Below are 24,997 nucleotides of genomic sequence, written 5' to 3'. Positions count from 1 at the left end.
ATCATCTAATTAGCCCCAGCTCACTGCACAAACTAATGTTTACCTAATTATTACTTCAACCCAGTGGAAATATCCTCCATTTCTCATGAAATATTGTTAACAAGGTTAAATAGGCTGCTAATATTCCAAACAGTGGCACTATTTGCTTTCCCCTTAATTTGCTGAACTCGGTAATTAGAAATAGAGGAACACTTTGAGCAGCATTAACATCAGCACATGCTGTTATTGCACTTTCCTCCTTTTCTATCATTGCAGACCATTACCGAAGGAACGCTAACTTTAATGCCCTGTGGGACACATAGCACTGGATCTTACAGGTCGCTACCGAGCATGTTTTCAGTGGGAGAGTATACAAAATACGAGGGGTGGCAGGTCCACAGCCTTCTTGTCCATTCCTGAACTGTTCCCCCATAATGCAGGGGATGGGCGGACACCGAAATCAGCAGCCTGCCCACTATATCTAAATAAATAATTAAAGGTCAATAATTGTTTACAAGCCAATTGACCCCAACAGTATACTGGCAGTGCTATCACATGGTTGCTGTGGACAGGCACGGTTGCTGTGGGCAGGCACGGTTGCTATAACACGGTTGCTGTGGACAGGCACGGTTGCTATAACACGGTTGCTGTGGACAGGCACGGTTGCTATGTACAGGCACGGTTGCTATAACACGGTTGCTGTGGGCAGGCACGGTTGCTATAACACGGTTGCTGTGGACAGGCACGGTTGCTGTGGACAGGCACGGTTGCTATAACACGGTTGCTGTGGACAGGCACGGTTGCTATAACACGGTTGCTGTGGACAGGCACAATTGCTATAACACGGTTGCTGTGGACAGGCACAATTGCTATAACACGGTTGCTGTGGACAGGCACGGTTGCTATAACACGGTTGCTGTGGACAGGCACAATTGCTATAACACGGTTGCTGTGGACAGGCACGGTTGCTGTGGACAGGCACGGTTGCTATAACACGGTTGCTGTGGACAGGCACGATTGCTGTGGACAGGCACGGTTGCTATAACACGGTTGCTGTGGACAGGCACAATTGCTATAACACGGTTGCTGTGGACAGGCACGGTTGCTATAACACGGTTGCTGTGGACAGGCACGGTTGCTGTGGACAGGCACGGTTGCTGTGGACAGGCACGGTTGCTGTGGACAGGCACGGTTGCTATAACACGGTTGCTGTGGACAGGCACGGTTGCTGTGGACAGGCACGGTTGCTATAACACGGTTGCTGTGGACAGGCACGGTTGCTATAACATGGTTGCTGTGGGCAGGCGTGGTTGCTATAACACGGTTGCTGTGGGCAGGCACGGTTGCTATAACACGGTTGCTGTGGGCAGGCACGGTTGCTATAAGACGGTTGCTGTGGACAGGCACGGTTGCTATAACACGGTTGCTGTGGGCAGGCACGGTTGCTGTGGACAGGCACGGTTGCTGTGGGCAGGCACGGTTGCTATAACACGGTTGCTGTGGGCAGGCACGGTTGCTGTGGACAGGCACGGTTGCTATAACGCGGTTGCTGTGGACAGGCACGGTTGCTATAACACGGTTGCTGTGGACAGGCACGGTTGCTGTGGACAGGCACGGTTGCTATAACGCGGTTGCTGTGGACAGGCACGGTTGCTATAACACGGTTGCTGTGGACAGGCACGGTTGCTATGACGCGGTTGCTGTGGACAGGCACGGTTCCTATAACACGTTGCTATAACACGATTGCTATAACACGGTTGCTGTGGACAGGCACGGTTGCTGTGGACAGGCACGGTTGCTATAACACGGTTGCTGTGGGCAGGCACGGTTGCTGTGGACAGGCACGGTTGCTGTGGGCAGGCACGGTTGCTATAACACGATTGCTGTGGACAGGCACGGTTGCTATAACACGGTTGCTATAACACGATTGCTATAACACGGTTGCTATAACACGATTGCTATAACACGGTTGCTATAACACGGTTGCTGTGGGCAGGCACGGTTGCTATAACACGATTGCTATAACACGGTTGCTATAACACGATTGCTATAACACGGTTGCTATAACACGGTTGCTATAACACGGTTGCTATAACACGGTTGCTATAACACGATTGCTATAACACGGTTGCTATAACACGGTTGCTATAACACGGTTCCTATAACACGGTTGCTATAACACGGTTGCTATAACACGGTTGCTATAACACGATTGCTATAACACGGTTGCTATAACACGGTTGCTATAACACGGTTGCTATAACACGGTTGCTATAACACGATTGCTATAACACGATTGCTATAACACGGTTGCTATAACACGATTGCTATAACACGATTGCTATAACACGGTTGCTATAACACGATTGCTATAACACGGTTGCTATAACACGATTGCTATAACACGGTTGCTATAACACGGTTGCTATAACACGATTGCTATAACACGGTTGCTATAACACGATTGCTATAACACGGTTGCTATAACACGGTTGCTATAACACGATTGCTATAACACGATTGCTATAACACGATTGCTATAACACGGTTGCTATAACACGGTTGCTATAACACGATTGCTATAACACGGTTGCTATAACACGATTGCTATAACACGATTGCTATAACACGATTGCTATAACACGGTTGCTATAACACGATTGCTATAACACGGTTGCTATAACACGATTGCTATAACACGGTTGCTATAACACGGTTGCTATAACACGATTGCTATAACACGGTTGCTATAACACGGTTGCTATAACACGGTTGCTATAACACGGTTGCTATAACACGATTGCTATAACACGGTTGCTATAACACGGTTGCTATAACACGGTTGCTATAACACGATTGCTATAACACGGTTGCTGTGGACAGGCACGGTTGCTGTGGACAGGCACGGTTGCTGTGGACAGGCACGGTTGCTGTGGACAGGCACGGTTGCTGTGGACAGGCACGGTTGCTGTGGGCAGGCACGGTTGCTGTGGGCAGGCACGGTTGCTATAACACGGTTGCTGTGGACAGGCACGGTTGCTGTGGACAGGCACGGTTGCTATAACACGGTTGCTGTGGGCAGGCACGGTTGCTGTGGACAGGCACGGTTGCTATAACATGGTTGCTGTGGGCAGGCACGGTTGCTATAACACGGTTGCTGTGGACAGGCACGGTTGCTATAACACGGTTGCTGTGGACAGGCACGGTTGCTATAACACGGTTGCTGTGGGCAGGCACGGTTGCTATAACACGATTGCTATAACACGGTTGCTGTGGACAGGCAGGCAAGCAGGATGGGGCACCCTGTTCATTCAAAAATGTTTTCACAAGGGCAAGAACGAAAGAGGTACTATTTTCAGGGGCTGTCAATATGCATTGGGGCACTGCTCCTGAAGACAGTACATCCACCCCCGCCCCCAAGGCGACCGATCCCTGCCCTATTAATACTTACTGGAGTCCGGATTCCATTAGGACCTTCAGCCTGGGCCTGCCTGCAGTCCTGGCAGCTCCCACTACTGAGCTCTGGTGTTGTATGGACTGCAGGCAGTTCCCGAGGGCATGTTGCTGCCTGCAGGGTGTTATTGCTGTGGGCTGGACTTCTTAGAATTCCTACAGCGCAAAAGGAAGCCATTCGGTCTGTAAGCACCCTACCGAGGCGCACTGCCCCGCAATCCCGTAACCCCATCTAACCAAATTTAACTCGGAACCCGAGCACTGTAAGGCAGCAGTGCTAACCACTGCGTTGCCTTCCTGTTTCTTGATGGTTGCTTTACAACCAACATTTTAGTCGGGATCCAGTCCATAGCAACAGGTTATTTTCTTACACAACAAATTCTGATTTCATGCATCGGCACTGTGTGGAAGGTAGAAGGTAGCGCAACATTATGGATGAAAATGTTGAGAGTTAAAAGATTATAGCACAGACGGTGAATATAGGTAAATACATTATTGTGCACAACTGGTACGCTTCATCCTTAGAGCATGGAACTGTAGAGTGAGTCCCCAAATGTACATTTCTTTTTTTCATAAATTTAAAGCACCCAAATTTTTTTACCAATTAAGAGGCAATTTAGCGTGGCCAATCCTGGACATCTTTGGGTTGGGGGGGGTAAGACCCACGCAGACACGGGGAGAATGTGCAAACTCCACACGGACAGTGACCCGGGGCCGGGAACTGAACCCATGTCCTCGGAGCCGTGTGGCAGCAGTGCTAACTGCCGTGCCACCCTCCAAATGTACATTCGTGTGATAGAATTGTATGTTCAGGTAAAAAGTATGGGATAATGTTTGCTGTGAAATGCAATAACATTAAAATATTATCCTAAAGTTGCAAATCTCCTGCCACTCAAACTCACCATCCTCGATAGATGCTTTGGCCTGGCCATCAGGTAGAATGAATGAGGGAAAATAAATAATGGACAGAGTATATAGAGTATATATTTCAGAGGGAACACGTTGCAAGAATGAGTAGAGAGACATATCATATTGGCTTAGAAATTCTAATCTTCAGGGAACATATCCGGCAGGAAATTCAGAGATGTACATGGGAACACCCCTGAAATCGCCACACATGGTCTGCACAGCGCCTGGGAAGTTCAAACTGCAAATGGGAAATCGCTATGCACTGGGAACCATCCAAAACTTCAACTTAAATCAGTCTTTGGACTGCCTCAGCAGAGTAGCTATTCAGGAAAAATTAAAAGGATTAAAACCACTTTTAAATCCTGGGTAACTAGAGTACTGACCCCATCCCCAATCACCCATTTCATCCACAACTACACTCCACATATCCCCATTGGGCCCCAGCTTCCTGACCACCATCCCCCTCAATCCCCCCCCCCCCCCCACCACCCCCCAAGCCCAGGCTGCCCCATGCTCCCCGACTGCTGTCCTCACCTGTTCTACCCTCTGACCTTCCACCCAACAACCCCTAACCCATCCTACCCCCCCCCCCCAACTGACCCCCAGACCAGCCCCCGACACATTCTATTCCCCCTACGGCTGACCACCTGGTCTGCCACCACCCCTCCCCGTGATCACCAGTTTTCAGAGGGAACACTTTGGGTGGCCACAATAAATGGTGAGAGCATAATTGATGCAAATGACTAGCTCCAAGAAAGCACAGAAAGTGAACCAACAATGTGGCTTATGACCAGCTGCGATGTCTCTTTTACTATTTACACGAGTAGCCTTTCTCACTGCACACATAGGGTGCAATCTGTCGACCTCGCCCCGCCAAGTTTGGGATGCAACGAGGACGATAAATCTTGCAAGAGGCATCTCACGAGATTTACCGGCCTTGTCACGCCTCACGACATCTAACAAGATCTCGCGAGGCATCACTATCTGGATTCCACCCATTGAGGGCAGGACCTAGATTTGCATATTCAAGTGAGCAATTAGTCTCATTTCAATATGTCTAAGCCGGATCTACTCAGCGCCTGGGCCTTGCCGCAGAGATCCCAAGCAAGGCGCCATCTCGCAGTGGTTTCCACATACGTGGACCAGCAGTACTCGCAACTTGTGGAGCCACCCAGGTGATCGGGGGTCCCTGGGTTGTCGGGCTCTGGGCAGGGTGGTGCCTTGCACCCCAATGCCACCCAGGCACCATGGCATTGTTAACCTGACACCCTGGCAGTGCCATGAATGTGTCACCCTGGCAGTGTCAGGGTGCCATGTCCATGTTAGGGATCAGACCCGGGGGTGCCCTGGCCTGATGAGGTGGAGATGCGGGGGGGCTCAATGGCCCCCTTATTGGCGAGTTGGGGTGTTGGGGGGGGTGGTCCGGAGGCCACGGTGGCACCCCAATCTCTTCTTGCACTGGTGAGCAGGACTCAGAAAGAAATAAGTCAATTAAATGAAACCACATATTCGGGACAACACGGTGATGCAGTGGTTAGCACTGCTGCCTACGGCACTGAGGTCCCAGGTTCGATCCAAGCCCCAGATCACTGTCCGTGTGGAGTTTGCACATTCACCCCGTGTCTGCGTGGGTCTCACCCCCACAACCCAAAGATGTGCAGCCAGGTAGATTGGCTTAATTGGAAAAAAATAATTGAGTACTCTAATTTTTTTTAAAAATGAAACCACATATTAGACAGCCACAAATACAATCCTAACTCAGCAGTGCATATGGTGTGAGAATTACGATTGGTCAAGGATAAAAAATCCTATATTTTTTATCGATAAACTTGGACTCCTTCACCTTAGAGTGCAGTGTAAAAGGGCCACTGAATTCCTTTGGACCACTGAATTCCTTAAGAGTTAATAGTTCATTCTGAGGAACGTTGGCAACTGGTTCACATTTGCATTGATTAATATTTCATACTTAGCCAGCTGTTCCTTGCGTTTCTGATTGTGATACTTCTTTTTCACATTCTGCAGCTCCTGTGCCAGACGTTCAATCTCGTACTTGTACTCCTGACTCTGTGATTCAAACATGTTCAACTCAGAAGTCAAGGCCTTTCAAAATAAAAATGAACAATAGATTAGTAAATAATTAACTTGGTGTTCCATTTCTTGAAGCTGTTATCAATTTTTATAGACGGTTTTGTCAAGGCTATCTGAAGCTAAGCCATTGCGACAAACTACTTGCATCTGATGACTCAAAGCGAGATATCATATTATTCAGCAGATAAACGTTGACAATGGGAAACGTTGTGGAATATATTACGAGCTTCAACATTTGAGGATGCAAGTGACTGAAACATCACAATGGCAAAGATATTTCACTGTCAGTATCAGTTTGAATTAAACAGTTTAGAAGTGGACTATGCGATGTAACAGTACAAGTGGCAGCTAATCATTTTCCATCATCAAATCTGAGCTTTCATAGTTTGCTTTTATCATAAAGATATCCCTGTGAATCAGCAGATGGGTCCCGGCAAGCTGCTCAGTATTGGGGCCTGAATTTTCAAAGTGCAAGTATACCTCTACCTCCAAACTCAAAGAAAAGCAGTAGTTGAACATTATAATCGCAGATTAGTTTCTATGCATTCCATCCCTGGACTGAACTACCCAGAGGAATCCCATGCTCGCCAAATCAGAATTGAAGAAGGTGTCCAAAGAATCAGATATTATCATCTTTCCATATGTGCACTTTGTCTTGTTCTTCCTGAGCCACTGCTGGGTGTAGCTTCATTATTTTGACTTAACAGGAAGGGGTATCGCGACAGTATTTCCCAAAACTTGCAGAGAATTACTCGGTGGATTGCGTATCCCAGATGCATGTTTCCATTTCAGACGGGGACGAGAGCGAGGAATTGTTTCTTCTCCTCTAATTGTATATATTTTTTAAAAATAATTTTTATTGGAATTTTTTGAAAAATATATAGCAACAGAACAATAATAACAATAGCAATAATAATAAACATCCCCCGGCACCCGTAACACCGCATATAACAAACCCCCCCCCCACCCCCCCCAAGCCCAATAAACAACAAAATAAATTAACAATAAGCAAATTAACTTAAACACTATACCCCTAAACCCCCCCCCCTTTCCCCCCCCCTTTCCCCCCCCCCTCCCCACTGGGTTGCTGCTGCTGCTGACCTAGTTCCTTATCGTTGAGCCAGAAAGTCGAGGAAAGGCTGCCACCTCCTAAAGAACCCTTGTACCGACCCCCTCAGGGCGAATTTGACCCTCTCCAGCTAAATGAATCCCGCCATGTCATTAATCCAGGTCTCCACGCTCAGAGGTCTCGCATCTTTCCACTGCAGCAAGATCCTCCACCGGGCTACTAGGGACGCAAAGGCCAAAACATCGGCTTCTTTCGCCTCCTGCACTCCCGGCTCTACCCCAACCCCAAATACTGCGAGTCCCCAGCCTGGCTTGACCCTGGATCCCACCACTCTCGACACCGTCCTCGCCACCCCCTTCCAGAACTCCTCCAGTGCCAGGCATGCCCAGAACATATGGGCATGGTTCGCTGGACTCCCCGAACACCTGACGCACCTGTCTTCGCCCCCAAAGAACCTACTCATCCTAAATCCGGACATGTGGGCCCGGTGCAGCACCTTGAACTGGATGAGACTAAGTCTCGCACATGAAGAGGAGGAGTTCACCCTCTCCAGGGCGTCCGCCCACGTCCCCTCCTCAATCTGCTCCCCCAGCTCCACCTCCCACTTAGCTTTCAGCTCCTCTACCGACGCCTCCCCCACCTCCTTCATTACCTGGTAGATGTCAGACACCTTCCCATCCCCGACCCACACCCCCGAAAGCACCCTATCCCTTACCCCCGCGGGGGCAGCAAAGGGAACCCCTCCACCTGTCGCCTAGCAAACGCCTTGGCCTGAAGGTACCTGAACATATTCCCCGGGGGGAGCTCAAACTTCTCCTCCAGTTCACCAAGGCCCGCGAACCTCCCGTCAATAAACAGGTCTCCCAACTTCCTAATGTCTGTCCTGTGCCACCCCAGGAACCCGCCACCCATGTTCCCTGGGACAAACCGGTGGTTCCCCCGCAGCGGGGCCTCCACCGAGCCCCCCACTTCCCCCCTGTGTCGCCTCCACTGCCTCCAAATTTTGAGGGTAGCAGCCACCACCGGGCTCGTAGTGTACCTCGTTGGAGGGAGCGGCAACGGCGTCGTTACCAGTGCCTTCAGGCTCGTGCCTCCACAGGACGCCATCTCCATCTGTTTCCATGCTGCCCCCTCCCCATCCATTACCCACTTACGTACCATCGAGACATTAGCCACCCAATAGTACCCAGAGAGGTTGGGCAGCGCCAGCCCCCCTCTATCCCTGCTCCGCTCCAAAAAGACCCTCCTTACCCTCGGAGTCCCGTGCGCCCAAACAAATCCCAGAATGCTGCTGTTCACCCTCCTAAAAAAGGCCCTCGGAACGAAAATGGGGAGGCACTGAAACAAAAACAAAAACCCCGGGAGCACCGTCATTTTAACGGACTGTACTCTACCCGCTAACGACAACGGCAGCATGTCCCACCTTTTAAATTCCTCCTCCATCTGCTCCACCAACCAAGTGAAATTGAGCTTGTGCAGAGTCCCCCAGCTCCTAGCCACCTGAACCCCCAGGTACCTAAAACTCCTCACTGCCCTCTTTAGCGGGAGCCTACCAATCCCCTCCTCCTGATCTCCCGGGTGTACAACAAACAGCTCACTCTTGCCCAGGTTCAATTTATATCCCGAGAAACTCTCGAACTCAACAAGAATCTCCATCATCTCCGGCATTCCCCCCACCGGGTCTGCTACATACAGCAGCAAGTCGTCTGCATACAGCGACACTCGGTGCTCCTCCCCACCTCGCACCAAACCCCTCCACCCCCTCGACTCCCTGAGAGCCATGGCAAGAGGCTCAATTGCCAATTGAAAAAGCAAGGGGGACAGGGGGGCACCCCTGCCTCGTCCCACGGTGGAGCCTGAAGTACTCGGACCTCCTCCCATTTGTCGCTACACTCGCCATCAGGGCCTCGTACAGCAACCTCACCCATTTAATAAACCCCACCCCAAACCCGAACCTCTCCAACACCTCCCTCAAGTACCCCCCCTCAACCCTGTCAAAGGCCTTCTCCACATCCAATGCCACCACAATCTCCGCCTCTCCTTCTGCTGCCGGCATCATTATCACATTTAGCAGCCTTCGCACGTTAGTGTTCGGCTGCCTCCCCTTCACAAAACCCGTCTGATCTTCATGTATCACCCCTGGCACCCAGTCCTCTATTCTAGTGGCCAGGATCTTCACCAGCAACTTGGCGCCTACATTCAGCAGTGAAATTGGCCTGTATGATCCGCACTGCAAGGGGTCCTTATCACGCTTCAGGATCAGGGAAATTAGCGCCCGAGACATCGTCGGGGGCAAAACACCCCCTCCCATGCTTCGTTGAAGGTCCTAACCAACAGGGGGCCCAGCAGGTCCGCGTATTTCTTATAAAATTCAACCGGGAACCCATCCGGTCCCGGCGCCTTCCCCGACTGCATGTGGCCAATCCCACTGACCAGCTCCTCCAACTCGATCGGCGCCCCCTGTCCCTCCACCTGCTCCTCCTGCACACTTGGAAATCGCAGCCTGTCCAAAAAACTCTCCATTCCCCCTCCCACCGCCGGCGGCTCCAACCAGTACAGTTCCCTGTAAAAGTCCCTAAAGACCTCATTGACCTCTGCCCCCTGCCGCACCACATTCCCACCCCATCCTTCACTCCACCAATCTCCCTAGCCGCATCCCGCTTACGAAGCTGATGCGCCAGCATCCTGCTCGTCTTCTCTCCATACTCATAGACCGCTCCCTGTGCCTTCCTCCATTGTGTCTCCGCCTTTCTGGTGGTCAATAAATCAAACTTGGCCTGCAAGCTACGCCGCTCCCCCCGCAATCCCTCCTCTGGGGCCTCCGCGTACCTCCTATCCACACTCAACAGCTCCCCCACCAGTCTCTCACTCTCGATCCTCTCCCCCCTCTCCCTATGGGCTCGGATGGAGATCAGCTCCACCCTAATCACTGCCTTCAGAGCCTCCCACACCATCCCCACCTGGACCTCCCCAGTATCATTGACCTCGAGGTACCTCTCGATACATCTCCGAACCCTCCTACACACCTCCTCATCAGCCAACAACCCCACGTTCAGACGCCAAAGCGGGCGCTGGTCCCGCACCTCCCCCATCTCAAGATCCACCCAATGCGGAGCATGGTCCGAAATCGCAATAGCCGAATACTCGGCCTCCTCCACCCTCGGGACCAGTCCCCTACTCAAAACAAAGAAATCAATGCGGGAATAAACCCTGTGCACATGGGAGAAAAAAGAGTACTCCCGAGCCCTCGGCCTCCCGAACCTCCAGGGATCCATTCCTCCCATCTGGTCCATAAACCCCCTCAACACCTTAGCCGCCGCCGGCCTCCTGCCTGTCCTTGAACTAGAACGATCCAGTAGGGGATCCAGCACCGTATTGAAGTCCCCCCCCCCCCCATGATCAAGCCCCCCACCTCCAGGCCAGGAATGCGGCCCAACATACGCCTCATGAAACCAGCATCATCCCAATTTGGGGCGTACACATTTACCAACACCACCTCTCCCCCTGCAGCTTACTGCTCACCATCACATATCTGCCGCCACTATCAGCCACAACCTCAGACGCCTCAAACGCCACCCTCTTCCCCACCAGGATCGCCCTGAGTGGAAAGCCTGCCCCACCCACCCCTTCCTCAGATGGACCTGGTCCGCCATCTTCAGGTGGGTCTCCTGGAGCATGGCCACGTCTACCTTCAGCCCCTTCAGATGCGAAAAAGCCCGGGCCCACTTAACCGGCCATTCAACCCCCTCACGTTCCACGTAATCAATCCTAGTTTATTCAACCTCTCCTCACAGCCACAACCCTCGAGACCCGCCCCCCTCCCCCGTCGACTAGCCATAGCCCATCGACTGCTCGCCCCTGGCCAGCACCTGGCCAGCACCCATTCGGCCCGTTTCCCACGGCGATAGAACCTCACCCCAACCCCCACGGCCTGCACCAACTCCTCCCTGGCCACTCCAGCAGCAACCCGGTATCCCCCCAGGCTAGGACCCCTCCTAGCCGCGACGCTCCCTCCACTGTACTCCCGTGAGCCAGCTGACTTCTGCTGACCCCGGCAGCTCCCGCTCTAACTCCGACCCCTCCCGATATGAGGTCCCCCCTCCTCCCCTGCATCAGCTCCTTGGCACCGCTTCAGCGCGGGAAAATCGATCTAATAACCACGCCCCCTCGCCACCAGCTCCAACCCCCTCGTTCCGCAGTGCGGGAAACCAGAGAAAAGCCCGCGCTTTCACAATGCCCCACCCTACCAACGCAGCTCCCAAACAGCAGTCCCAACTCAACCACCAACTCCGTACAAACAAAGACACAGATCAACCACAAACCCCAGTACCCCCCTTAGAACACAAAACCATAACCCACATCATCCGAAAGCGAGAAAAAACAGAAATAACCAGCTGCAGCATAAACAGTGATACAGAAATACAAAAACTCCCACAGCCCCCAATCTCTACTTCGAGTCCAACTTTTCAGTCTGCACAAAGGCCCACGCTTCCTCTGGGGACTCAAAGTAGTGATGCCGGTCCTTGTAGGTGACCCACAGGCGTGCAGGCGGCAACATGCCGAACTTCACCTGCTTTCCGTGGAGCACCGCCTTCGTCCAGTTAAACCCGGCTCTCCGCTTGGCCACCTCCGCACTCCAGTCCTGGTAGACACGCACTACCGCATTCTCCCACTTACTGCTCCTCACCTTCTTGGCCCATCGGAGAACACACTCCCGGTCACTGAACCGATGGAACCGCACCAGCACCACCCGCGGGGGTTCATTCGCCTTAGGACGCCAGGGGCAGATGGAAGGATCCTGCCCCCACCAGCGAGTTCAGCATCACGGCCACATAGGCCGGCAGGCCTGACCCCTCCAGCCCCTCCTCGAGGCCCAGGATCCGCAGGTTCTTCCTCCGTGACCGAAGCTCCATCTCCTCGAACCGATCTTGTCACTTTTTATGAAGCGCCTCGTGTATCTCCACCTTCCCCACGAGGGCCGAAACCTCATCCTCGTGCTCAGAGGCCTGCTGCTGCAACTCAAGTATCGCTGCACCCAACGGTGCCAAAGAGGCCCGGCCAACCACGCCCACATGTTCTGGTCTTGCCCCAGACTCGTGGAGTACTGGACAGCCTTCTTCGAGGTTATGTCCAAAGTGGTGGGAGTGAGGGTGGAGCCATGCCCGATAGTGGCGGTCTTCGGGGTTTCAGAACAGCCAGATCTATTCCTGGGGAGGAGGGCGGACGCCCTTGCCTTTGCCTCCCTGATCGCCCGCCGTAGAATCCTGTTTGGCTGGCGGTCAGCAGCACCGCCCAGAGCTGCGGACTGGCTGTCCGACCTCTCGGAATCTCTCCAAATGGAGAAAATCAAATTTGCCATCCGAGGGTCGGACAACGGCTTCCACAGAACGTGGGAGCCATTCATGCAACTGTTCCGGGACCTATTTGTGGCCAATGTACAAGAGGAAGAATAGTCGGGGGAAGGTAGCGGGAGGGGGGGGGGGCTACAGGTCCGTTACGGGGGTTCGATGGCTAGCTAAGGCCCAAAACCAAACTAAATAACATGTTGAGGGGGGGGGCAGTTACTACTACGAAGATGCTTACCTGTAAATATGTATGTTAATTTTTGCGTGTTTGTTTTTTTTTTGTTGTTTTTTTTTTCTCTCTCCTAACAATTTGTAATTTGTTCAATATAAAATATGAAAACTGAATAAAAACATTTATAAAAAAAAAAGTATCGCTGCACCCTGGGTTGTCTGGGTCTCCAGCAGCTTACTAGTCATCACCCTCAGGGATTCCAACAACTCCCCTTTCAGCTCCGTAAAATAGCGCAGAAGGGCCGCCTGCTGCTCCTGCGCCCACTGCCTCCACTCCTCGGGGGCTCCACCGGCCGCCATTTTGTCCACCTTCCCTCGCTTTTCCAGGGGAGCTGCTGCCGTTTCTCTCCTCGCCCCACTCCGAGTCCGCACCATAAACCCCCGGGGGTTTTGCTCCAGACCCCTTTATCCACCGGGAATCGTCGAATCAGCGCCGTTTGGGGGCCTTAAAAGAGCCCACAAGTCCTATTAAAGCGGGAGCTGCCGAACGTGTGGCTTAGCTCTGCATAGCCGCAACCGGAAGTCCTCCTCTAATTATATTTTAAGGAGACCATCAGTTCCGCATTGCTAAATGCAGGGAGGGGGAATCAGAAATTTGTTCCAAAACCTATTTTGAATCTTGTCCTGAGAAACAAAATGCCTTTCACCTGAATGCAAGTCGGTTTTGTGCCTGCGCAATGAAAAATTGGGTCCGCAGACTTGAAGCTTGGCAAAAATGTAATTCTTCCCTGAACTACTGTTAATGCAATACAGGTGTTTGAGGACAGGGGAGGTCAATGTGTGGAGCACGCTGAGAAAAATTTACAAGAGATTTTTATTTTTAAATTTGTAAGTCCAGGGGCTGGATTCTCCGCACCCTGTCTCCAAAATTGCAGCTGGCGCCAGTGCGGAGAATCCTTATACACAACCGGGCAATTTTTGGGCAGGCGGTCAGGGTCCAGCTCTGCGGTCTGAGTCGGCCATGGAGCACGGCGCGGCCGCTGGAGGCCGCCGCCGTGCGCATGCGCGACCGCTGACCCGGAAGTGCGGGGGACCGTATCTGCAGCAAAAGCTGTTAGTTTTACGCCGGGTCTCTGCCAGCCCCCTGCAGGGCTATGAATCTGTGGCCCTTTCACACCAGTTTTTCTGGGGTGAAAGTTCACAGTTTTTACGATGGCGTGGGGATATAGTCCCAAAAACAGAGAATCCAGCCCAGACATTTACCATACTGTATTTCTCATTGTCTGTAGGTTTCCACGTTGTCGACACAGGTATACAGTGAGTGCTTAAGTTATTTTTTTTACTGGCCCAGCATTAAAACTTGTCTCCCTAAGCGCGCCCGTGTTAGAGAGCACTTTCTCCGCGGGGCCATTGTTTAGCCTCCGGACCGGGCAGAGGAGAAACAGCTGCAAAACAAGCTTCACTTCAAATCCCACACAGGTGCATTGAGTAAAATGCTTTATGTAACAAATACGAGACAGTCAGCTGAATGAATCCCAGTGACAGGTTATACAATGTGCACATATGCACTCGTTTCTAGAACACTAGGATTTCAATAGCATCACCTGCAGGTCCAATGAGGCAGCAATAAAGAGTACATCACTCCCCTGGTGAAGATTGCTGTTTAAACACAAGCGTTGCACATCAATTATTTCTGCTGTAACAGGTGTTGGGTGTCACAGAAGGTATCAGCCTTCACATCTGTGAATGCCATCTTATTAAAAGTCAAGATGGGCAGAAAAAACATTCTGCTGATCAACACTAAAGGAAGACTCCAGTCTGGATGTCAAAATTTAACCAAATAAGACTCAACTGTGGTATCAATGAAAAAAAACAGAGAAAGATGGAAAAACTCAGCTCCAGCTTTCTCTGCTTCTGTTTCAGATTCCTGCATCCACAGTATTTTACTGCTATAGCATTGTCAATATGTCGGATAAGTTCTTTATAGGTTTAGTTTCATCTCTGATTGACTGGTAAACAATGTGCTCATTTTACATTACCAGTGGAAGCTGCCAATAAGCCTGTCGAAACCAAAAAATGCCACACTTAAGATGTTCATAGAATGACGTGCCAATTACTATCCATGCCTCCTGTTGGCGCTGCATGGACTTCAAGATGCTTACACATCATTAGACAGCTTTGAGCATGATATTTCGATCCAGATCTACTCCTGCAGCTACCCGTTGTGGGTTGTGGGTGAAACGTGTACGCTGTATTTCCTATGAAGCAAGTTTTAGCCTGAAAGAGGACTTAATGATCAGCACTGCTACCTTCAGTTCCAATCTGCAGCCTGAGATAACCTTCAAATTCCCCCCCCCCCCCCCCCCCCCCCCCCCCCCGGCCACCACCACACTGTCATTTGATTTCAAATAAGTTTATTTAACTTAGAAGCACAAACATCGATGACAGCGCCAAAGGAATTGGATGACAGGAGTTACCCGACTATATTTTGAAAAAATGTAACTGCGTTGTGCAGAAAAGCTCATCTCACTCCAGCCTGTGAAAATTAACTGGAAAGACAAATGCTGTGACTAATACTCTGCAAAGATTACTGTAAGCATGGTTAATCCATTGACGTACTGATTAGCCATGATCTAATTGAATGCTAGAAAAAGCTCCAGGGGCTGAATGGCCCACCCTTGTCCCTATGCTTCTTACGTCCTACATTTCAACAGAATATAAACATTAATTTGAAAGAGGTTAGCACATCTATTGAAATATAGAACATAGAACATAGAAAAATACAGCGCAGAACAGGCCCTTCGGCCCACAATGTTGTGCCGAACCTTTCTCCTAGATTAATCATAGATTATTATAGAATTTACAGTGCAGGAGGCCATTCGGCCCATCAAGTCTGCACCGGCTCTTGGAAAGAGCACCCTACCCAAGGTCAACACCTCCACCCTATCCCCATAACCCAGTAACCCCACCCAACACTAAGGGCAATTTTGGACACTAAGGGCAATTTATCATGGCCAATCCACCTAACCTGCACATCTTTGGACTGTGGGAGGAAACCGGAGCACCCGGAGGAAACCCACGCTTACACAGGGAGGATGTGCAGACTCCGCACAGACAGTGACCCAAGCCGGAATCGAACCTGGGACCCTGGAGCTGTGAATCAATTGTGCTATCCACAATGCTACCGTGCTGCCCTTAAGAAAAAATTAATCTACACTCCATCATTCTACCGTAATCTATGTACCTATCCAATGGCCGCTTGAAGGTCCCTAATGTTTCCAACTCAACTACTTCCCCAGGCAGTGCATTCCATGCCCCCACTACTCTCTGGGTAAAGAACCTACCTCTGACATCCCCCCTATATCTTCCACCATTCACCTTAAATTTATGTTCCCTTGTAATGGTTTGTTCCACCCAGGGAAAAAGTCTCTGACTGTCTACTCTATCTATTCCCCTGATCATCTTATAAACCTCTATCAAGTCGCCCCTCATCCTTCTCCATTCTAATGAGAAAAGGCCTAGCACCCTCAACCTTTCCTCGTATGACCTACTCTCCATTCCAGGCAACATCCTGGTAAATCTCCTTTGCATCTTTTCCAAAGCTTCCACATCCTTCCTAAAATGAGGCGACCAGAACTACACACAGTACTCCAAATGTGGCCGTACCAAGGTTTTGTACAGCTGCATCATCATCTCACGGCTCTTAAATTCAATCCCTTGGCTAATGAACGCTAGCACACCATAGGCCTTCTTCACAGCTCTATCCACTTGAGTGGCAACTTTCAAAGATCTATGAACCAAGATCTCTCTACTCCTCCACATTGCCAAGAACCCTACCGTTAACCCTGTATTCCGCATTCATATTTGTCCTTCCAAAATGGGCAACCTCACACTTTTCAGGGTTAAACTCCATCTGCCACTTCTCAGCCCAGCTCTCCATCCTATCTATGTCTCTTTGCAGCCGACAACAGCCCTCCACACTATCCACAACTCCACCAATCTTCGTATCGTCTGCAAATTTTCTGACCCACCCTTCAACTCCCTCATCCAAGTCATTAATGAAAATCACAAACAGCTGAGGACCCAGAACTGATCCCTGCGGTACGCCACTGGTAACTGGGCTCCAGGCTGAATATTTGCCATCCACCACCACTCTCTGACTTCTATTGGTTAGCCAGTTTGTTATCCAACTGGCCAAATTTCCAACTATCCCATGCCTCCTGACTCTCTGCATAAGCCTACCATGGGGAACCTTATCAAATGCAAATGAGTTCATCTGTTTTTTTTTCAAATGTGTTAATTATTTGCAGGCTAATTTTTTTAAAATCCTAAATCCCAAGCAATAAAAGATGAGTCACAGTTCTAAAACAGAAGGGAAATCAGCAGGGTGCAAGTTCCAGTGCAGGGCAGCATCCAAAATGTTAACCTAGCTTTTCTCTTTCAGATGGCAGACAATCTCCCGTGTACTTCCATTGTTTTAGTATCTCCAGTAGTTTTGGTTTTTCTTTTCATCCCTAATGGTAAAACTCCATCTTTGATTATTCACTTAATTCTCAGCCATGCAGCATCCAATATGCTTCAAACTTCAAGTGCAAATTGATGTCCCTTGAGAATCATAGATCAGCTCTCACAGCAACAATTATTAATGATGGAAACTTCAGCATTTCAATCAGTGCTGCAAATTAAATAGGCTTCAAATGTTACATTTAACTGTTTAATGACAACAGCAGAATTTAGATACTAAGATAGGAATTAAATCTATTAAAAGTGTATTCCCAGAATATATGTTCTGAGGTCCTCAAATTCTACCTTATAACGTTAAAACTCAGTTTTGCTTAGGTAAAGGCTATGAGGGGGGAAAACGAATGCATCTTGTGAAGTGGTAGAATGATTGTCTTTATCAATAAGTGTTCCGCTTGTGTATTTTTATGTCAATGATTTCAGATTGCTATCACACAGTAACCCTCCATCATTGTCACCAGGCAGAGAATGAGCTGCTTCTCTGGATCCTTACAGGTTATCTGGCATGGCCACGGACTTTTATCATGCTCGGAAAGATGTCCTGTATAGGTTGAAGGTCAAGCAAGGCTGCTTTGTCATTCCCGTAATGCCCGTGCACAAACCACTCCCAAGACTTATTTAAAAACCATGCTTTATTCCAACATTTGGGAGGCCCTCCGCACATACACGGGAATAGTTACAGAGAAAATAATTTAATCAACATTCGGATGCTGGCAACCTGACCTCCAATGAATAGTGGCACAATTCTCAGTCAAAACACATGTCTAAAAGTTGGCTGTGGGACAAGGAGGGGGTGAAAGGCCAAAACGCAGTAAGCAGCTTTTTCATTATTTCACCAATAAATCAGGACTGGTAGAGAAGAAAGGATAATGCTGAGACAGTGGGCCAAACCATCAGGCTCACAGTGCCAAAGGTTACCGCCTCACTCACCATTCTATTTCCTGACAGGCTCATCCTTCAATGTGTATGCACCAATTTCATCTCACTGGTCGAAGAATGAAATTTATGCTCCAGGATCATTCGCTTTCTAGACTGCAGGGCTGGATTCTAAATACTTTGGTGCCAAACACACTGAGCACAAAATATCACTGACGAATGGGGTATGGTAGCATAGTGATTATGCTATTACATTCGCTATCCAGACGCCTATTGATCCAGAGAAATGACATAAAGTCCCAATTGAAGAATTTTAATTCAATTAACAATGCGAATCTTGAATAAAAAGTGAGCATTAGTAATGGTGGCAATGGAACTGGATTTTCTATGGATCCATTTGGTTCACTGATACCCTTCAGGGATGGAGATCTGCGCCCCTTGCTCAGCCTGGTTTATACGTGACTCCAGACCCACAACTGTCCTCTGAACTGACCAATCAAACCACTCAGTTGCAAAGCCAGCTTCCCATCACCTTCTCAAGGGCAATTGGGGAAGGGAAACAAATGCTGGCCTTGCCAGTGACTCTCATGTCCCATGAGTTTATTAAAAAAAGAAGAATTTTGAGTTGCTACAAGTTATTGCGGAATCTTCCTTAATAGCTCGGTTGGGTAAAGACAATGTATAATGCGCCACCCAGACAAATGGACTGTAGGAAGATCGCATGTTCCTTCATTGTCGATGTTCAATTATCCAGTATAGCTGGTCCAGGCTTGCTACCCTTGACCAATGTGTTGGGGTTAAGACAGAGATTGGCCTTTGCCAGGAAGTGTGTGGACATCAAATAAAGTCATGCTCATCCTTTGGTGTCCAAATGAACTGTGCAATCAGACAACTGGTTGGCCCTGGCTGTTTTGGTACAGAAAATGTCACCAGGCCAAGGCACTGGTGGTTTGGTGGCAGTGGAACTGCATCGCAGCATGAATTAGAATCGTCAGCGGGGATGAGGGACAAATGGAACAAGGTTAAACAGTATCACTGGACCATCGCAATGTAATGACTAGTTTCACAGAAGGTGGGGGGCAGAGCAGCTGAAGAGCTGGTTATGTGCTCATCCAATTAGTCAGGGAACAGTTCATTACTAGTGGCAACATGCTGAGGGATAAGCTGTCAACTCTCCTGGTGGTCTGGATAGCACCCAGAATAGGACATTAATCTTCTGCCCACTGCTGTGAACAACCAGGGAGACAATAGGGAAGTAGAGTTATTGGGCAGCAGCAGCACATCAGTGAAGAGAGCTAGAGCTTTGACAAACAAATGCAAAGGCCAATGAACACAAAGCGAGGGTGGTTTTTGCTGTCAGGCTAGCCTGCCTTGGACCCTCAGTTTGCATTTAAGGCAACAAGGTTGCCAAGGTACTTCATAGTTTAGCTGCAGCAATAGCCATTTTAGGTAATTGCTTGAGATGGGCGGAATTCTCCGGTCCGCCGGCTGCATGTTACTCAGCCGCGCGTTGTTCATTGGCGGCGGATTCTATCGTTCCGCTGCTTGTCAGGGAAATTTCCCATTGTAACCAGCCCACGCTGCCATGAAATCTACTGCCGGGTGTGTGCTGCCGGAGGGAAAGTTGAATCGCAATGACCGGAGAATTCCGGCTAAAGTTTGATTCCAATTCCTCTTTACAATTTCCCCCACTGCCACCTGCCTAAAACTTTCACTGCATCTTTTCCTAAGTCCATATATGATGTGGAGATACCAGCCTTGGGCCAGGTTGGAGTGGGGTGAGCACAGTAAGAAGTCTTACAATACCAGGTTAAAGTCCAACAGGTCTGTTTCGAATCGTTAGCTTTCAGAGCGCAGCTCCTTCCTCAGCATAGGTACTGAGGAAGGAGCTGCGCTCTGAAAGCTAGTGATTCGAAACAAACCTGTTGGACTTTAACCTGGTGTTCTAAGACTTCTTACTAAGTCTATATAGTCCACCTGTGTGGGAACCACCAGGGGGGGATTCTCCGCGAACCGGCGGGGAGGGCTGCACCGGCACCGAGGAGTGGCGTGAACCACTGCGGCATCGGGCCGCCCCAAAGGTGCGGAATCCTCTGCACTTCCAAGGGCTAGGCCAGCGCCGGAGGGGTTGGCGCCATGCCAACCAATGCCGAAGGGCCTCCGCCGGCCGGCGTGAGTTGGGGCATACACGGGAGCACCAGCGTGTGCTGGCGTGATCCCAGCGCATGCGCAGGAGGGTTCTTCTCCGCACCGGCCCTGGTGGAGGTTGACAGCAGCCGGCCTGTACCGACCATGGCAGAGGCCCGTCCGCGGATCGGTCGGCCCCGATTGCGGGCCAGGCCACCGTGGGGGCACCCTCCGGGGCAAGATCCCCCCGCGCCCCCCCAAGGACTCCGCAGGCTGCCCGCAGAGCCAAGTCCTGCCGCCACGGACCTGGTTTGATTTACGCCAGCGGGACCAGCCGAAAACGGGCGGCCGCTTGGCCCATCGCGGGCCAGAGAATCGCCGTGGGGGGGGGGGGGGGGGGGGGCGTTGCCCATTCCATTCCAATGTAACTGCCAAGGGCTGTCGACCGGCGCGGCGCTATTCCCGCCCCTGCCAAAACCCCAGCGTCGGAGAATTCTTCAGCCGGCGCGGGGCGGGATTCACACCGCCCCTCGGCGAATCTCCAGCCCGGCGGGGGGTCGGAGAATCACGCCCCAGGTCATTTTGGGAATTAAATTGTTGGAAACCACTGCTGGAATTCTTTCCCCTTCTGAATGCATTTTTCCCTTGGCAGTTACATTGGAATGGAATGGGCAATAAATTCTCAACCTTCTGCTACCTGCGGCAAAGTTGCCAAAGCCCCTGCAGAGGTTGAATAAACTTGGTTTGTTCTCACTGGAACGAAGGAGGTTGAGGGGCGACCTTATAGAGGTCTACAAAATTATGAGGGGCTTAGACAGAGTGGATAGTCAGAGACTTCTTTCCCAGGGTAGAGGGGTCAATTACTAGGGAGCATAGGTTTAAGGTGTAAGGGACAAGGTTTAGAGGAAATGTACGAGGTAAGTTTTTTACACAGAGGGTAGTGGGTGCCTGGAACTTGCTGCCGGAGGAGGTGGTGGAAGCAGGGACGATAGTGACGTTTAAGGAGCATCTTGACAAATACATGAATAGGATGGGAATAGAGGGATGCGGACCCCGGAAGTGTAGAAGATTTTAGTTTAGACGGGCAGCATGGTCGGCGCAGGCTTGGAGGGCTGAAGGGCCAGTTCCTGTGCTGTACTTTTCTTTGTTCTTTGTTCTTTGTTCTGTAGGAATCTCCATACCCTGGGCGTTTTTCAAGCGCGATATCAAATTTTGGAGGAAAATATGTTCAACTTAGCATCCAGTTTAAACAAGTACGGCAGAGTCAACATTTCAGGAGTCCCACTCTGCCCATAATAATCAATAGTGAATGCAGCAAGATGGAAACGTCCAACCCGCAAAACGTTCATGTTCCCCTCCCCATTTGCACAAAGTGACCAAGAGTTGGGGGAAGGAGAAAAAAACCTAAATAAAGAAGAAAAAATGGAATGGCAAGCAAAAAAGGTGAGCAAACAAGGTAAAGTTAGAAAAAGAGAAAAGAAAAACTAGTGCTATGCTGGTTGTGATGCAGCGGCAGCTCTTTCGCGCTTCTTGGCCTATCTAACCTCTCCAGTGTTTCTTGGGTTTTCCATGTTCCTGCTGACTCACGGCAGTAAAGTATAGGCAGGGTGGGGAACAGCACCGAGCATCCAGCCACAGCCAAGATCTGTGACGGTTCTGGATCCAAGGGCACAAGCAATGTCCTCACCATCACCCAAATGGTTTCAGCCAAATACATAAAGGAAAACATCTTGGCTCCCTTCTGATAACAGGAATGTATGTTTGAGGCGATGCCAGGACTTCTGAAGGAGCCCCATGAGCGTGGGGATCATGCTAGCACAGAAGCTAATATTTATTCTCAGTGTATTCCTAATTATTATATAATGAGCAGCAGAGACAGATGTGGCACAGATTTATTTATGTAGCTGAGATGTGCAAGCCACACACATTTATTTATTTATGTACCTACAGCCTCTATAGAGGACAGGTTTGTTTATTGCTATACTGCTTGGTCACTTTTTGTATCCAAACTTTGGGCAAGAAGGACATATTTATCTTTACATAGAATTTACAGTGCAGAAGGAGGCCATTCCGCCCATCGAGTCTGCACCGGCTCTTGGAAAGAGCACCCTACCCAAGGTCAACACCTCCACCCTATCCCCATAACCCAGTAACCCCACCCAAAGGGCAATTTTGGACACTCAGGGCAATTTATCATGGCCAATCCACCTAACCTGCACATCTTTGGACTGTGGGAGGAAACTGGAGCACCCGGAGGAAACCCACGCACACACGGGGAGGATGTGCAGACTCCGCACAGACAGTGACCCAAGCCGGAATTGAACTTGGGACCCTGGAGCTGTGAAGCAATTGCGCTATCCACAATGCTACCGTGCTGCCCATGGATCCATCTTTTAGAAATATTTATCATCACTGGGCATGCGAGATCCACTACTACTTCAGTGATTTATCACCAAGATTTTAAAAAGTGATTGACTGCCTACCTTCTAGGGTCTTTGGCATTGTTCACGGAAAAATACAGTTAAACCAACCCCCCCCCCCAACCCCCCCCCCCCCCCTCCCCCAACCCCCAACCCCCAACCCCCCCCCCCCCCCCCCCCCCCCCGGGTCCTGAAATGCAACATGGGCAGTGTGTCCCAATGTCAATATCCCTCGGACAAAAGCAAATGACTGCGGATGCTGGAATCTGAAACAAAAACCGAAAATGCTGAAAAATCTCAACAGGCCTGACAGCATCCGTGGAGAGATCGGAGCTAACGTTTCATAGAAACATAGAAGATAGGAACAGGAGGAGGCCATTCGGCCCTTCGAGACTGCTCCGCCATTCGTCACGATCATGGCTGATCGTCCAACTCAATAGCCTAATCCTGCTTTCTCCCCATTCGCCTCAAGTGCCATATCTAGCTGCCTCTTGAACGTATTCAATGTCTTAGCCTCGACTACTTCCTATGGTAATGAATTCCACAGGCTCACCACGCATTGGGTGAAGAAACGTCTCCTCATCTCTATCCTAAATGGTCTACCGCAAATCCTCAGACGGTGACCCCTGGTTGTGGCCACACCCACCATCGGGAACATTCTCCCTACATCCACCCTATCTGGTCCAGTTCTCTTTCCAAAGGTGCTGTCAGACCTGTTGAGATTTTCCAGCATTTTCTGCTTTTGAATCAAAACCCCTTGCACTTTGAAACAAGGCTGCCTGGCCACACCATTAAACTAAATTGCTAATTTAGTCACACTCGCGTCATGTCAGTGAATCATGTTGCTGCAAGTATAAATATTCCCTGCGACAGAATCTTGAAATACATTGTTTTATGAGCTGCAAATCAGGCAGTGACTGTGGGGAGTACAGGGAAGTAATTCGCTGCTGGTACAAATGATGTATAACAAGGCACCACTGAATTAAAAAGAAACATGGACTCAGTTTGCATCTCCACAGGAGTGTTAGGAAAAGGTAAAACGTCCGTGTGCTCACCTTCAGTTGCTTAGTCTTATCTCGAAGCGTCCTCTGATACATCATGAGCTGTTCAGCAGCCTCTGGTCCAGGCTGTCGGGCCAAAATGTGTTTCAGCTCCACGTAGAGCTTCTCTTTCTCCTGAAGATCAAATCCAACATCAGAATGGTGCAATATGCTAAGTAAAGCTAGAATCATAGAATTTACAGTGCAGAAGGAGGCCATTCGGCCCATCGAGTCTGCACCGGCCCTTACAGCTAAGTTACAATTTATTTTGTTCCGTGAGTATCAAATATAATTACGCTTTGTTTGAAGAGGATGAGGATAAAATGTGCGCCATCAGGTCACCAGTCCAAACATGGCTAGTTTGCGCAAGACTGGATTCAATGATTTAATCCACAGTTGACTTTAAGTGACTTTCCATTGCTAATCATATAACCCACGAATGGCAATTTTCTCTTGTTTCTCCCTTAATTTCGGAAACAAATTTCTTGTTTTATGCTGTCCGAAATCATTTGTCACTACAATATGCTCCTCTTGGAACTAAGCCCTGGCGCAGTGAAGTAGCCTGAAAGGAACAGATTACTTTGACAAACTTGTTTTACCTTAAACACTTCTCCTTTTCTAAATTTTATCTTCTGGTGGCAGTGAAATTAATGTTTATCAGCAACTTCCAGTCTGACTTGATCACAAGAAAAATGTCTTTTTAATCACTCCTATTGCACTGGCGGGTGCAGGCTGATATTGGTAATCTACTGCCACCTGCTGTTAATGGAGCAGAGTTTGGGCTGACATTAATTGGTCCAAGACCAGAACAAAACCAATTGTTGGGTTCCCTCAAGGTGAGGGCAAGTCCTGCTCTGAATAATAGCGCAAAGCAATCCTGTGGCAAGTCTGACAAAGGCTTCCCTCACTTAATACAAATTCCTGAAGCCCAAAAGGAATACTGGAGTCTCAATATTAACGCTACTCTGCCCAGCGAAAAAAAGAACCAGCTGGGGCCAG

At 49.7% G+C, this 24,997-nt stretch overlaps 1 protein-coding gene across 2 annotated transcripts in view; it reads right to left on the bottom strand.

The window, feature by feature from the left end:
- cfap58 (cilia and flagella associated protein 58) overlaps positions 1 to 24,997 on the bottom strand; it is a 257,337-nt gene that overhangs the window by 85,200 nt on the left and 147,140 nt on the right. For both annotated transcript variants that reach the window (XM_038773430.1, XM_038773431.1), the window contains 2 exons: positions 24,014 to 24,133; positions 6,308 to 6,441 (listed from right to left, as the gene is read on the bottom strand). In XM_038773430.1, the coding sequence (XP_038629358.1) occupies positions 6,308 to 6,441; positions 24,014 to 24,133 (254 nt within the window). The remainder of the gene's footprint in view (positions 1 to 6,307; positions 6,442 to 24,013; positions 24,134 to 24,997) is intronic.

This window comes from Scyliorhinus canicula, chromosome 16 (assembly GCF_902713615.1).
Source record: "Scyliorhinus canicula chromosome 16, sScyCan1.1, whole genome shotgun sequence".
In the NCBI taxonomy this organism is placed as follows: Eukaryota; Metazoa; Chordata; class Chondrichthyes; order Carcharhiniformes; family Scyliorhinidae; genus Scyliorhinus; species Scyliorhinus canicula.
Note: the sequence above shows the minus strand (reverse complement) of the source record. Positions and strands in the feature narration are given on the sequence as shown.